Source organism: Oreochromis niloticus, linkage group LG2 (genome assembly GCF_001858045.2).
Source record: "Oreochromis niloticus isolate F11D_XX linkage group LG2, O_niloticus_UMD_NMBU, whole genome shotgun sequence".
In the NCBI taxonomy this organism is placed as follows: Eukaryota; Metazoa; Chordata; class Actinopteri; order Cichliformes; family Cichlidae; genus Oreochromis; species Oreochromis niloticus.
Genome location: NC_031966.2, coordinates 19,133,893 through 19,150,776, shown reverse-complemented (window position 1 = coordinate 19,150,776; position 16,884 = coordinate 19,133,893). Strand labels below are relative to the sequence as shown.

Genomic DNA, 16,884 nt, shown 5'->3' with positions numbered 1-16,884 from the left:
TTACCTCAACTGCAAAGGTGCACATTTGTCACTGAGATCACTCAAAGCACTACAGTGCTTAATTATAGCCTCACGGAGCTGTTAGTCACACTTCAGAAAAGAATACTGCAGTACAACAGGGAAAGTTTAAATTAGTTTAGTCTAGGTACAGTATACTATAAAGGATAATGCAGGAGACTTTAAACAATAGAAGGAAGCTCCCGTGACTTTATTAGAACAAAGCCTCAACCACCTGTCAATCAGTGCCAGACAGGCCATTATAAAGCCAGTTGTCTGCGCTTGTCCAGCCGCTGGCACTGAACGCAGTCAGACGTTTCATCTGGACAGCACTCACCCTCAAGGTTAGACAGCTCTTCGCCAAAGCTCTTTCTCATTCATTCATTCATTCTTTCCCTCTCGCCACTCCCATTTTCCTGCATAGCATCTCTCTCGTGTGAAGATTTAATACCCGTTCTCTATCTCTCTCTTCCTCCCCGCATCGACGTCGTCCTGTATTCCTCTCTTCCTCTCTCAGCCTGATGAAGTCAGAGTGTTGCTCGGATATAAACAGCCACTGCAGGCCATCCATAGTGATCTCATTACACAGGACTGCAGGGGAAACTGTCCTACCCAATTTAACAACTATCCTTCCTTAACCTCCCCCTCCCCCTTCTTAGATACATCAGGGTCAAGTAAGCAATTAAGGGGCCAATTGTCTAAACAGGATGCCAGTTGAATTGAAGAAATAAAAATGATACAGCAAGCCCGGACAGTTTCCAATTAAGCATCAAAGAATAACATGAACGCCCCGTAATTGTTTTTCACTGGCACATCTCTCAAGTACAACTTGTGCAATGGCAGCATTAACCTATATTATAGGAATAATTAATAAGCTGACTGGAAAGAGAACTGAAATGTATTATTGTGTGACAGCACATTATCAGACAATGCTTTTAATTGCCTGAACACAGTGAATAGCAACATGAAGAATCATTAGGTGGAAAATAGAAAACAAGCAAAGAACAGTGTAAATGGACATTACATTAGCTCCGGAGCTACTGTGTGACGGGCTGCATGTGAACTTGTTGTTTTCCCCACAGGGATATAACCACAAAATGACAACAGCCATAAATAAGGGTGCAACTTTAAAACGCTGGGTTATTATTAATAGATACTGCACAAACAAATTCTATGTATAGATGTTGTAAAGCCAAAAGCCACTCCAACATTACATTATTACTTCATTGTGCATCTCTAAAGTGCTTATAAAGAGGACAGGAATAAGCTTTGCCTTGTTCGTTCTTTCCATCAGTGCCTCAATAGAAATAACTGGCTTTAGAAACATTAAGTTAAACTGAGTGAATCTCAGCATGCCAAGATGTGTTTGGACTGTGATGATGGTGAAACAGTTCCATAAAAAAAAAGCTGATTGGATGCAGCTTACAATCATCTGCGCCTAGAAAAAAGCATGTTTATATCTTTTGAGAAAAACTCGCAGATACAGAAGAGCAATCAGCAATTTTGTTACCATAGAGCTGAGGATATCAACTGCAAGCAATCAAGACGGGTTCATTTCACCCAAAAAGTCTGCAGTCAGCCTCTGTTCCCAGGTACATACGGCATGCTTCTTTGAAACAATCATCCATACAGATGGTTCCTGGTTTTCCAAATGGCTTTGACCTCTGTGAAAACCAGCGTGAGTGCTAACTTACCGGATATTGTGCGATTTGCGTTTGATCTCATTCCAGCAGAGGTTCATTTCTCCTGTTTGATTCGGGCCACCCCCTCTCAGTCTCCTACACTCAGTGCCCTCCTCCTGCCCCTCACCGTCCACTGTGGACTGGCATGGCACACAGTGGCATCCCGGCCACGAAGGCCGCCCCGCAGCTAAAAACACACACACAGCAGGACATACACAGGTGAGTATTACAGTTTGGACAAATTTGAATTGATCGCTGATAGATGATGTTCTACTCTTACATTTAAAACCATTGAGGTGAAAAACCCAAAACCCTCAACTTTTGTTGTGACACAACATTAGTTGAAAAAGAAACAAAAGATAAAAGATTCAGTGCTACAGTGATGGCTTTCCAATGCGTTAAATTCTTTCTTCACAATATTAAACTGATGTGTTTTGGTGTCTGACAAGCCTGGATCTGTTTCACAAACATGAAAGCCATATATACAGACACAGCAACCTATAAAAACATGTTTTTAAAGCTACAAACCCAATTCCCAACCATTTTTTGATGGTCTTAAAAAATAAAATCTATCGGAATAAAAAACACAGAGTTTTGTCACTTTTAAAACAAGACACATTAATTCTTAACATGAAAGTGAATAATGAATCGAAGACAAAAAATGTCGACTGTTGAGAGCAGATTTCTCAAACTATCTGCCAAGGAGCAGTTGCATGCTCATCAATCATGACCACATAAAGTCTAGAACTTGGGGGGGAGGGAGACATCATCGTTAAAAACAGTAAGGAGTATGTAACCATTAATAAACAATATCCGCAAATGTGAAGCACGAAACACACAAAAGCGTGGTCAACAAATAGGGGCCAGATGTAACAACCCTGCCCGGTTGGTGAGACAGAAAACCTGAATCATGAGACACCAGCAGTTTTATCCCATTATTCCAATCCATTAAACTCAGGAAACAAACGTAGACAAAAAGCCTCTTTTTCACAGACTTTTAGAGTGAGGGGGTATTCGAGGCTAGATATGAAGAGGTGCAATCCTCTTGATGGAGCTAGGGGGGAAAAAATATCAAGGAGTTAGTCCACACACACAAGCACACACGGCCTATCATACGGACAAATACACACACAGAGTAATAAGTGGCATTCGGAGCAGGACAAGCTTTTCCAGGTTCGCAGGTCATGATAAATCTCATGTTCGGTCACTGGGCTGTCTGAGGCTTCCTGTCTCTTGTGTTCATTTCACAACCTTTACCTTTGCAGCAGCTGGGCATCTGAGCTTACACCCTCAGCCTTTATAACACACACAGAAATACACGCTCACACACCATGACCGGCAGCTTCCCCTGTGTTGGTCAGAAGGCTCTTATCAGATTGTTTTGAAACTGGTTGATCTTATCTCCCCCACAGGAGAACCCAACCTTTAACACTCACTGGAGCAGTCAGCCATCCATCTAAAGCAGCAAAGGGACAAAATACTGCACTCACTACTCACACAAATATGCACCTATCAAAATAAGTCCTAAACCACTAAAGGTTCAGTGGTCAACTCAAACAGATTAAGCTATCACCATGTCTACTTTTGAAACTAGCTGGGACTGTAAAGACTATAAAAACAACACATACAAGACTTCAGACGGCACAGGTGACTCTTGGTCTGCATGCTGACCTGCCAGGTCTAATCTTTGGTCATGTATTCATTTATTTATATTGAGCTTTAGTAATTGTGTTTGACAAATTGGAAAAAAAAATATTGATCATTTATTGTTATTTTTAATAACTGAATCATTTGGTTTTTTGTTGTTACTGTTTGCTTGTTTCATTTTCCCTTTTTGGGGGGGATTTTGTCAAAGTTTGTCAGACAAGCAAAAACATTTGAAACTGATAATGGAGAAGGAAATTCCATTATTTTCTGATATTTTATGGATGGTTCATGAAGTTTGGAAGGTTATTCATTTCACTTTATAGGGAAAAGTCGATGCATGCTTTTATTCTAAATATAAGTCTACAAAGTAGAGACAAAGCAATCAAGAAATTAAGCTCAGAACCTCCAGTGATGTTGACGATAAAATGGGTCTATTCCAATGCTTGGAAAGAAGGATTACTGCGTCAATACAAAGTTCTTCTGGGTGATCACCTTTATCCTGTGATGAGACATCTCTGTCCTGATGGGAATGGTCTCTTTGAGCATCCACAGGTCTCAAGTGGTCTCTGAACGGTCGATGAGTGTGAAAATGGTGTGAATCATATGCTAAGGCCTTCACAGTTACCAGCTCTCGATACAGCAGAACACCGGTGACAGATGCTGTCTAACACTACCATCAAAACACCAAATTAGGGAATTTCTTTTGAAAGAATGGTGTTTCATCCCTCTACTACATTACAGAGACTTAGAGAATCAATAAATCTGTCCCATGTCATATATTCACTGCACAGTGACCCTTTTCTAAAGATTATTCTGCGGAGATGCAAGTGCAAACACAAAAGTCCAATCCAGTCGTCTCTAACATAAACCTGCCAGCTCCAGAGTACGAGGTCGATGTAATGTTTGATTGCATCGGTGTCAGAAAAACCAAGGTTATAGTCTGGTGAATTCCCAGCTTGTGAGTGGCTGTCTCCTGTCTCCTGCCTCCTGCACACTTTGGTCAGGCTACTCCTTCGCCCAAACCCCACACTATTTCTTTGTGAGAAAGGATAACCTCAGACAGTCTTGTTAAATTATTCTCCTGATCTTTTGTGTGAAAGCAGCTTATGTTTAAACAGCTTATATTAAATAGTTGTCCTCATTCAAGGACAGCTGTTTAAGATTTATAATCATTATTAATATTCAAAAGAATTAAGATATTTAAAAAGAAAAAAAATATTTGTTAGTCCTTATCATTGCTTCCTTTCGAGTGTCTGCCCATCCCTCTCTGCTGCAGGGGCTGCAGTCTAAGCAGAGATACCCAGACCTCTTTCTCCACGGCCACCTCTGGGGGGACACTGAGGTGTTCCCAAGCTAGCCCATAGATGTAATCTCTCCTTCAGTACTGGGTCTGCTCTGGGGCCTCCTTCTAGGTAGACATACACAAAACACCTCACCCAGGAGGTGCCCAGAAGGCATTCTAGCCAAATGCCTAATCTACTTCAGCAATGCTCAAGGGAAAACACCTGGTGACTGGAGCTTGGCACACGGGGCTCGGCCAGGCGCAACTTGAAAGAGAAACATGGGGCCGCACTCCTATGGGCCCGCCTCTGGCAGGAGGTGCCATACTGGTTCAATGCCTTGTGGTTTAGGTGGCAGTCAGCGGTGGAGCCCCTGGTGGTTGCATCCCGGGTTGCAGAGCATTTCTCTTTCAAGCTTAATTGAGCCCAGTATGAACCAGGAAGGAACTTTAGCTGCACTTTCAACATTTCAGTGAATGACTCCCCAGTGAGACGGAAGAATAGACTTGCTTTCAGCCCACTCATCTCCTTTCTTTATCCTTACAGTCCTCTGCCTGCATATTTATTCTCCTTTCTATCCTCTGCAGATATATTCTTCTCTCTACCTTTCCAGTCTGTTCGGCAGGCCATCTAACTTCAGATTGGCTGTAGTTTTTTTTTTCTATTTCATATGAATCATAATAACCATCTCATCCTCACTACTGTCTCCTGTTATCTCTCCACTTCCTTCCCTTCCTTTTCTTTCCTCAGACAGCTCCCGTTAGTGTAGGTGAAACTTGTATGAATCAGCACTACCCGGCACATCTCTCCCACTCTCTCCTGTGCTCAGTGTCTCTTTCCGTTTGCTGGTAAGCAGAGGTCACGTGTGACTCTGCATATAGTGTTTGCACTGCAAAGACCCCACTAGCATCTCCAGCACACCTTTTAAAAATAAGAACGCACAATAAAGCCTTTCTATTCTACAGACAGATTTGATTCACTTAGCCATTTGTGAATAAAAATGAATGCAAATGAGTAAACAGAAGACACACATTGCAGAAGAGAAACATGGTTGTTTGTTTGCCTTGGAAAGCTGCCTTGTCAAAATGTGAAATGGAGTTGAACAATGACGACCATCAACCACGCCACTGCAGACATCAAGGGAATACCCCAAGGGTGAAAGATAGCTCTGAGAGAGGTTTGTTTCAGGAGTGAGGCACAAACTGAGTGACAGGCGGGGACCTCAGTTCTCTCTTCTGCAGCTTTTTCTCATGCAGCTGCCAGGACTTCATATAAAGACACAAGGTCATGCGTCATTGCACCTGGAATATTCTATTTACAAAATGTATTAAATATTATTTTTAAGCAAGTTTATAATTTTTTTCTGCAGTAAATTCAATTATAAATGATAACAAAGGATAAGTGATGTCTACATAAGTCATTTAATGCAAATATCTATGTTATCTCAGTCTCATAGGCGCACATTTGCATCAGGCAGGCATGTATCAGCCCACAGTGCAAGACATTAGGTGGTTCTGTCTCTCGCTTTAAACTTCAAAAACATGAGTCAAGCTTTAAACATGCATTATTTATGGCCTTGATTGGATGTGGCGTTGCTCAGTCAAGCATATGTACTGCATGTTTTCCTAAGATGCTGAAAAACCAGCTGAGATTTCACTGACATGCCACAAAGTGACACAAACAATATTCGTCTTGCTGCTATGGCTACAACACTCATCTCTCTCTTTTTTCTTTTCGTGACCGTTTCCAACAGAAATCACATCTCAACACTTTAAAAACTGCCCCAATTATGTTAACAGTACAGACAGCATATCTGCCTTTTGTTCTTTTCTCTGACCACTCAAGCCGAGGCAACCTGTAAGAACATTTCCCAGACAATATGTGAATGCAAAATCAAAGGAGCTGAAGATGATAAAAGATAGCACACAAAGCTTTGCTGGATTTCACAAAGCAAAGGAGAAAAGACAGTTCAACTGTGCAGATAAAGCTTGAGAGGATCAAAGCCACTGTGCTGCTACACCAAGTCTACATGTTGATATTAATCTGAAGGAATCAAGACTTAGTTCAGATATCCCGGAGAAGCAATAAGATAACAAGGATTTACTTTCATTACTGGAGCTTTGCAAATTAATACAGTTCTTTAACAATGTGCAGCGCCTACCTGAATAATATGACTTCCTGCGTGGCTCTAAATGAAGGCTCAGATTCACGCTGTTAAACCCGCCACCACGGGTAACCGAGCGTTGACATTATTTACCCAGTCTACTGGTTGGCATGGCAGAGAGTGCAGAGATAAGTTTGGGATGCAGATAAGGATGAAAGAAAGATCCAGGAAGAGAACTGGAGGTAGGAAAACAAGGAGACAGGCACAGGCATGGGGAGAGATGTGTGAACTAATAAGCAGAAACTTTGGTCCTGGTCAAAGACGTCTCTGTCCTTGCACATTCCTTCTTACACCTACATAGCCCCCACTGCTCACCACCAACAGGAAGAAAAGGCCATCTGCCTGATGTCCTTCGACCCACACACACTCTGATCACTGCACAAAAACATGCACTAATAGTTAGGGGAACAGTTTGTAGTTAGAGAAAAATTTAAATAAAATTCCAACAACTTAATTTGTAATAAAGATCAAGGGTCAGAGGAACTAAAACAGGGACTTTTGAGGCACAACGAAAAGGAAAAATACAAGAAGAAATATTAGCAGATACAGAGAATGAAGATGAAGAGCAAGTAAAGGTAAATATTTCATAAAACTTTTTCATAAATTTTTAATTCTGAAGCTTTTGATGTTGCTTTTCTTTGTTTGGATCCTTAGCCAAGGTAGTGCCGTGGCTTCGGAGCAAGCAACATCTCAACAACTAGGCTGACAGTCGTGAAATGTTTGCTCGCCAGCATAATAACTTTTTTTTTCAAGTTTCAATTAAGCATTAACGTTGGTTTGCTGTTAATAGTTTATGTTTTGCATAATAGGCCTAGACAAATATTGCATAGATTGCCATAAAGTGTGGTCATGTTTCTCTCAAAATGAATTTTGTTCACACTGATGACCTGACTTTTCATTTAGCACATCATCAAGTCACTCTCATAGCATTAACATGGTTTATGACGTAACATCAGCCAGACTAACAACAGCCTAATTTTACTATCAGCCTCTGCTGTAATTTAAATTTACTGCATATGAGAAAATGTTAGACATTAAACATAAATATGAAACAATCTAAAAATCAGCATTTTAGCATGCAAGCAATTAGCTCAAAGCACCAGTGAGTTTGAGTGCAGCCTCGCAGAGCTACTAGCAGAGCTGTAGACCAGGACTGTCAAAGGTATGGAAATGGGTCGGCCAAATGGTCAAACCTGGCCAACTGGATAGCTTTGTATTGTGTGTAAGGTGGTAAATCCGAGAAGCTACAGTATGCAAATGTGCTTCACTGATTCACAGCAGTAGCGTTTCTTTGATATTAGAATGACTAAATCCATAAAACTGAGGCACGTTGAAACTGGACTTATTTTCCAGGCTGTTTTGTAAAAGGCTGTACACACTAAAACAAGTCTGACACCCCTGCTGTAGAATATAAGTCTTGCTGAACATTTCTGTCACCAGTTTACTTCATTAATTTAACGTGGAAGTCTCAAGGTATTTTATCTCTTGTAATAAAGAAATCTGTCTGAAATATTGGTGTAGTACAGTCAAACCTGCAGTGCTGAATATTTGTTACCTCTTTCTAGGTGTGAGAGTTCATGCACGAGCACTACTGACACATCAGGATTAGGAGATGTTACTTTATAAGGCAGCTGGATTCTTGTGAGATTTTAATCACAGTACATGCCTATAGGTTTTAAGCTACACATTTGTAATCAAATCACAGTTCCTCTGTTTGAATCAGTGTTATCTGCAAAGAGCAAATTTTGTTGCAGCCATGAGCATGTATTAAGTGTGGCATTTTTTTCTGTACATAAATGTTTTTTGTTCCTAAATTTTCCTTAAAGTGACCTCAAGGTGTGGCTTGATGCATGTTCAATCATCCAGGTAAGTGGTGCTAGTTTCAGTCATTGTGGTTGGAGAAACCTGCAGTCAGCTGAGACTGAAGAAGTCACTCGGATGAGTGACGAAACGTTTCTCCCACTGAAAACGTTACGTCCAGATGAACAGAATCAACCTTTTGGGATACCATAGAGCGTGGTTTGTTTTTCCCTTTCTGTACTTTCTTCTCCCTTTAGCTGTAAAGTTGGGTCCTGATAAGACCATGGATCACCCCCCAAAATTATTTGAAAATCTGTTTTCCCAAATTGTTTATGAAAACAGCTTCCCATTTGGTTCTGTGCAAAAAAGAAAAAAAAAATCATCACATTAGAAGACACATGCCTCTGGAGGGGGGAAAACCAAGATGAGTTTTAATCTGTGTTTGTCCTCACCATCTATTACTTTGTGTTTAGACTGCAAGCCTTCCTCTAAGAACTGAGTTTCTTTTTATCTTGAGTATCAGAAACATTTCTTGGATACCCCCACTATACTCTTATTTGCTGTAGCATACCCTGTTTCCCGTGCTCAGCTTTTCATCGCAAAGCAGAGACCTGACTTCTGTACTACAGAAGACACAACAAAGGCAGTGTATATTTGAGGATTTATGCAGCATAAAACGCTTTTTTATCTTCCATATAAAGTCAGCTGGGTACTTTATCGCTCCAGCTGCTTTGGATTTTCTAGCTGGGATGTCAGCTGTGTTGCTAAAGTTGATAACCATTGCCTTGGTCTTGAAGTTGTGCAAAATTTGTTTCCTTTTCCGATTGCTTCTGCTTAAGGATTTATAAAAGCTTGAAGAGGTCCAATATTTCATGAAAAAAAGCAGTGAGGATAGAAGGTTGAAAACATCTGAAAACCAAACAGTCTGCAATTTAAACCTCGCCAGACTCATGCAGTGAGACTAAGGTCTAACCAGAGCGCCATTAAGGTTTCGTTCTTAGAAATGAGAAATTATTCATTTTAAAATATACCTCAGCTGTGACAGATGGATTGTACTGAAGTGGAACTAGTTTTGTACTGTAGTTGTGAACATATCCTTCTGTCAGCAGGCTAAAGCCAACAACGATTTCCAACGCTTTCACACCCACAATTACGACACTTAACAGAAGTGATAAAGTCATTATGCACTATCCAAAAGACCTGGCAAAAGCTGATACAGACACCCAGAACTCTGTGGCTGTGCTTCACTAAATGTGCCGAGCACTGATTTAACTTCAACAAATAAATGCCAAGCCAACAATGACTCAGAGTATCAGTGTCCGGGAGTCTTGCTGCTAAATAGCATGCAAATATGAGTGGATGCAAGGCTAGATGTGCATTTCTGTGAGTGTGTGTGCAGATGCATGTTGATGTGTGTCCTGACTTGTTTCAGTTGCAGGCTCTTGGCTTTGTGCCTGATGGGGGTTAGTGGAGGTTGGACCACTGCCTCCCTGCTGCTCTGCCCCGATGTCCCACAGCCCCTCAACAGCTACCAGTTAGAAGAAAGAGGAAGACACACACACACACACACACACACACACACACACACACACACACACAAACCTTCCAGCTCTCAGTCCCTCTCTGCTGGTGAAGCAGGAGGGTTGAGTTGAGCTTCTCCTCACAGCTGCTCGTCACACACTGCTGGAGACGCTGGAGGAGCTCCAGTGACACAGCAAACACACAGTCACAGATTCACTATTGCATTTTGTCTACATCCACACACACACACAGAAGACTTCCAACTACATTAACTATACCCTTCACGTTCGTGCTGATCACAGGCCTGAGTAAAACTCCCACCTTTCCCCATGATACATCATCACACTCTTTCCAGGCTTGACTCTTTTTGTCTGCAGACATGTGGCACAGTGATTTGTGATTGGAAGCAAACCAGAAGAACAGCAGGAGCAAAAAAGACTTTCACTTGCCCTCCTCCTGCCGCCTTCCTGCTTTGGCCCATCATGACTACACATTGTCATGCTAGCAGTGTTTTGCCCTCTAACCAGATATTTCATTACCCTTCGTACTTTATTATCTTTTCAATGACAAAGTAATTTCCCCCTGGAGCAAACATGCCATCAACACATTTAATTATATTTACATGGTGCCATTGCTTTTTTTGTCCTTTCAAGATTGATTTGAAGCAAGAGTTTGGCAGTGAAAAATACTAGAGGCTCAGCTGACATTAACATCATTATTACTGAAGGCGGAAGACGGAAAGTATCATTTGAGCACTTTACAAGATGCTTATTTTGTCGACTCTAACGTCAGGTGATGATGGTTTTCATTTATTTGTATGTGGTGACTGAAGTGCTCCTAGAGTACCAAATGAATGTCTGAAATATCACTCTGATATTGGATTTTTAGTGGATAGTAGTCTAAGAGGTGATCTAGGGATTGCTAGCATAAGATTCAAAACGAGCACCTGTTTGCCAAGAAAACAACATTTCAAGCTAGGGCAGCATAGTGGTGCAGTGGTTTGCCCTGTTTCCTCACAGCAAGAGGGTCCTAAGTTTGAATCCAACAGCCAGCTGGGGTCTTTCTCTGTGGAGTTTGCATGTTCTCCCCATGGGTGAATGCATACTCCTGCTGCTCTCCAGGGTGTAACTCGCCTTTCATCCTGTGACGGCTGAAACAGGCTCCAAAACTCCCTGAATTGGATAAATGGAAGAAAATAGATTGATGGATGGATCTAAGCACTTAAAAAATATTTGCTTTTGGTTTTAGCACCACACAAAAGCAAAACAGTAAGGTTTATTTGAAGTGCAGTAGGCTCGCCAACACAGAAGCCATATTAAGAAAACTAGTGTGGACAAATTCCCACCAATTAGTACTTGGTGGGATTTGTGTTTCTGGCCCTGCTGTGTAAAAAAAACATTAACCTTATGTTCTGTTTTGTTCACATCTGACTGTTTAATTACATATGCTGCTCCATATAACATAGCTACATATATATATATACATACATATACATATATACATATACATATATATATATATATATATATATATATATATATATATATGTATATGTATATATGTATATATGTGTATGTATATATATGTGTATGTATATATATGTGTATGTATATATATATATATATGTATATATATATATATATATATATATATATATATATATATATATATATATATATATATATATATACATATATATATATATACATACACATATATATACATACACATATATATACATACACATATATATATATATACATACACATATATATATATATATATATATATATATATATATATATATATATATATATATATATATATATATACATACACGGGTACCCTATGAGTCAGTTCTCCAGTCTTAGATGTTCATATGCAGTCATTCTGGTAATTCCACAGTTGAGGCTTGAATTTAAAAAGTGTTTATACATTTACCACGATGGTCTCTATGAGCTAGAATTAGAAACTTCACTTGAATCACCTCTGAAAACACATACAGTGTATATATAAACTTTTATGTCATGTTGTATATTATACTCTTCTGTTGTCTGTTTGTCATTGTTCAGCTGTCTTGTTTGTTATTTCTGTTATAGTTATTTTTATTGTAGCCGTTTTTCTTCTTATGTTGGAAATTATTATGTTTACTGTCAACTTGTGTTTTGCTTTCTCCACTTTATCTTAATTCATTCCTATTTATTCCTTTTCTCTCTTATTGCTTTTTTTCTGTTTCGGTTTACAATCTGAGCGTATAAGATTTATTATAAGTTATAGCAAAGTATTTTTTTATTGTTACTATTATTGTATTTTCCTCTCTGCTTATCCCAGTTCAGTCTGTTTGTTGTTATGTGTTTATCAAAGCTTTGTGCTGAAAATAGTTGGATTTGTCTAGAAACTACACTGTGAGCCATTAAACGAAACAATGCACTGAGAGGCATTATACATCTGCAGAATCCAGTGATGATAATTCTCTGTAGGTTCAACAATGAGCAAAGGCTTTCACATTAAAAGCAGACAATACTCTTAGAAGTCTGCGTGTAAGGAGCCTAGAACTTTTGACTTTTAATCAAAGCAGATCTTTTCTTACTGATGATTTAACAAAGAGAGTTTCATGCCCATCTAATGATTAGAAAGGCTCAGACTACCGGTAACAACCCATGCAAAAAAACAAAAACAAGCAAACAAACAAAAAAAGACTTACTTCAAACCCCCCGTGACTCTATTTTATTTTATTTTAAGATGTTACTGCACATTTCAGAATTTGATTTGTTTTGAATACTTACTAAAATAATTGACATATCGTTATGTTTTTGAGTCCTCTTTTGAAAACGAGACATCTCAATAGCAAACAAAACTTATTGGAAGTGATTGAGTTATTTTCGCTGTGTGCCCAGAGTGGCCTCAACTTCAAACAGCTGCACCAGCAAGAAATAGATCAGAAGCAAATGTCCACTTTACTCAGCTCTTTTCCTGATTCCACTGGTCCAGACAGCATCCATAATGAGCACACTGTGAAGACCTTTGTTTTTTTATACAATCATTGTTGCTTCTCTCGCTCTTTTTTCCAAGAAAATTTTATTTAAAGCTGTGTAACCTTTAATGAAACCTGAAAAACCATATGCAATTTCACCTACGGCTCATTTCACTCCAATCTGTGCCCACATTTCATGCAAATATCCAATTTGAGACTCATCTGTTCAATTATGTTTATGACTTATAACCAGAATGTAATAACATTAAGATTTAAGTCTTGGGTCTATTATAAGGATGGGGGTGACAGCTGAGATATTTCATCCTCTGTCAAACAAAGACTTTAGTTCCTTTTTCAGAAATTGACAAGCAGTCATAAATCAAAGTTAGCAATTAAAAACAGAGGGCCACAGGGTTTGAAATCATAGGTGGAGGATTTAGAAAATGGACTTGACTTCATTTTATGGATGTTAAAGCTCATTACTTAAGCAAAACCATAAATGGTGATTAACTTAAGAGGTTTGAATATTTTATCCTCGTAAATTACTTCAAGCACACCTTTGGCAAACTAACGTGATTACACTGTTATAGTGGCTAAAAGAGCAGAAGAACAGCTTTTAGACCAAGCAGACAGATGTAAAAACAAAACCCAGTTTAAATACAAAGCATTAGGATTTAATTAAGCTTTAGACCTGTCACACAATCCTAGAGAGGAGTCAGCAATCATCTAGCAACCACTGATCTCAAGGGAAAAATGTGTATTCCCCAACCAGTTGCAAGTGCGGTGAAATTAATTACTAAAACACCATTCACACAGGGCTAAAGACCATTCAGTGGTTTTTAACACTTACTTGCAATTGCACTGGTCTGTAGGAGATTGATTCATTCACCAGCAGTAAGCATGTGAAACTGTGAAAAGCGCAACCCAATCAGACACAGAGAATATTTGCCTTCAAAGTAAAAGTTGGGCCATTATAGCTGCAATCAACACATTTCAAAAGGCAAAGATTTTACTTTGAAGGCAAACCTCCCGGTTCAATACAGTACAGAGAGTAAATGGCAAGTGCTTGCAGACAAGTCTGTGTCCTCCATGCAAACTAAGGGACAGTTTTTCAGGGATGCTGGTGCAGCCAGTGGATATCCAGGCTTAGATTTCCATGTTTTTTCACAAGTCATTGTTCACAAATAATTATTTTAAAACAAGACAAAAGACTACATCAGGGTCAGGGAAAAAGCTGCCAGTTATGATTCTTTTGCTCTCCACCTGTACTTTTTACGTTAAAGCAACCAAATGTGCTCAAACATGATTGGCCATGCGGACTATAAAAAACAGAAACTGCATATGCTACATATGAATCTGTACTACTACATCTACTCTGTTTATGGAGATTAATACTGTATGACAAGATACACTGCAGGGAAACAAAGCAGTAAAGTTGAGTGCCCCTAAAGAGATTTAGATCATGTCAGCCAGTATTTTAGAAAAATGCTATAGTCAGTCAATTTATAATTATGTCAAAAAGCATTTAGCCAAGACATAAAATCATTCCATCACATTTTGTCCCCAGCTGTAAGTTGGGAGTGTTGTGCCAAAAAAAAAGTCAGTAAATTAAGGCAGCGTTAGAAATACCCATTCTTTAACAAGTGCATCTGCTGTGTTTAGACTTAATCAAAGGAAATTACCACAACGAAATTCTTGTACTGCCTTACAATTACTGTGTAAGCACAGCTGATTAAAAGTCAACCCTGTCATTGCTTCCCACCATGCAGTGATGTGTGGAGAGGGAACGCCTGGTTCAGAAAGGAGGTAATTTAGCAAACCCCAAATGAAATCCCCGCTAATTAAGATGAGTTTCTTCCACTGTGAGAGAAAATAATCTATTGCGAGAAAATCCATAGAAACAGAGGAAGCTGAAACATAAAACAAAATGCTGGCAATATAAGTATGTCAAAGTTTTCTGTTTTAAAAACATATATCGCTGCTCCTTTACTGTTAATGTAAAATACTGTACATACTGTTTATACGGAGTATATGTCTTATCTCAGCTGCTACCTGGTAATACATTTCTATTACATCCTCCATCTATTTATTCTCTTTTGTTCTCGTACTTAGTGATGGCACAGCAGCAAACAACAGCTAAAAATAAAGCAAAATAAATGTCAAGGTTTCTGGATTTAACTGGAATTTTCTTAAACTGAGGCATCTAGTTTCACATAATTACAATAACACAAAAAGCAGAAACATTCCAAACAAAATTACTATCAAAATACAAATTTTAATTGTGTTTTCACAAGGTGGGTACCGCTGACCTTGACTAATCTGACTTTGCATTATTTTGGTCCCAAGTGATGCATTTGCACTCCTCATTTTACCAATAACGACTTTGTATTATTCGGTTTAATACAGGCTGGGCTCCTGTTCAAATATGTCACTTAACAAAGAAGTATTTCCTTTTATCTATTCTGACATGTTTCTCATTACACCCAGTAAGTGGATCGAGCTGAGAGGGTCTGAATATTGTATTTCTTTTTTCTGTATTAGTGCCAAGACACTTAGGCCAACAGTTGTTTTATTCTGTTTGACTCATTCCCCGTGCTCCTCATCTTCTCCTCTGTTTGTTCAACAAAATCATTTCAAATGAAGTGCATTCATGCAACGATCCAAAAAGCCAAATTCACGATAGTTTAAGTTCAGAATCAAAGTTTCAAAAATGTATATGTAGAATTAGAAATTCACTGTCACATTCAGTTTGAGACTTTTCCAGAGGTTCTTCAGTTGTTCTTTTATTATCATTATTTTGCATCACCATCAGCTCTTGACTCTATGGCCACTTTGGCATAAGTAAAATGCAGGGCAGTGCTTAGCAGGATTGTTCCAGAAAGCAGTGAAGTCTAGCACATTATAAATGGGAATTAAAAAAATCCGCTTATTCAGATTTTTTTTTTATGTTTTGCTTTATATTTATATTTATTTACAAATCAAATGTAAGCTGACCTTTGGAAGCAAGCAAAAAGTCAAGTGCAGATTGATTGATTGATTGTACTTTATTCATCCCGAGGGAAATTGGGTTAAGGCTGCCAGCCGTACCAGCGCCGTCTTACCCATCCGACCATACATACATTACACAAACATCACATGGGGAAGACAGGTCAGAGGGGTATAACATGGAAAAGCACAACATGAGGAAAGATAAGGAGAAAAAAATAACTCCCCCCAGACTGAGCTCCAACAGGGAGATCAGTTTGAGAACAGAAAAAAACACCTCTGCACATAGCACATGAAAAAACTCTAATACTCCAAAGAAACACATGACAAGCAACAGGGATAGGTAAAGGGTGACTAATATTTCAGTGTCAGTCAAAAAAGAAAAAGTCCCCACAGCATGAGTCCTCACTGACAATAGATTGCCCTTTCATGAGTCCCGATGAGTAGCGGCCAATTAATTTTCCCAAAAGAGAAATGTGAGAAACTGGGACTGCTGAGGAGGGCCACACAAATAACCTGATAAAGTGAGAAAATTCATATTGCACCAAACTGAGTTTGTTTATTGATGTGGTCCTCCACAACAGTCCCAGTTTCTTGTGTGGCCCTGTGGGGAAAATTAATTACCCACCCCTGCTATAAAGGGTTGTGTTTCTCATGGTCTGAGAGCTGTTCAGGTGCCTTTTGGCAAACTCCCAACCAGTCGTCATGTGCCTTTTAGTGAGGAATGACTTCTGTCTAGCCAGTCTATTATAAAAGCCTGATTAATGGAGATCTGCACTAGTGGTTCGTCTTCTGTAAGGCTCCTTCATGACCAGAATTAAATTCTGAATCTCA

The 16,884-nt window shown here is 39.2% G+C and overlaps 1 protein-coding gene across 6 annotated transcripts in view; it reads right to left on the bottom strand.

Moving 5' to 3' along the window:
- Positions 1 to 16,884, bottom strand: part of drp2 (dystrophin related protein 2) — a 168,354-nt gene that overhangs the window by 72,684 nt on the left and 78,786 nt on the right. For 5 of the 6 annotated variants that reach the window (XM_019364752.2, XM_013271340.3, XM_005467432.4 and 2 more), the window contains one exon: positions 1,692 to 1,866. In XM_019364752.2, the coding sequence (XP_019220297.1) occupies positions 1,692 to 1,738 (47 nt within the window). In that variant the 5' untranslated portion in view covers positions 1,739 to 1,866. Of the gene's footprint in view, positions 1 to 1,691; positions 1,867 to 6,767; positions 6,910 to 16,884 lie in introns of those variants that run through there. The other variant, XM_013271341.3, reaches the window with a different exon arrangement.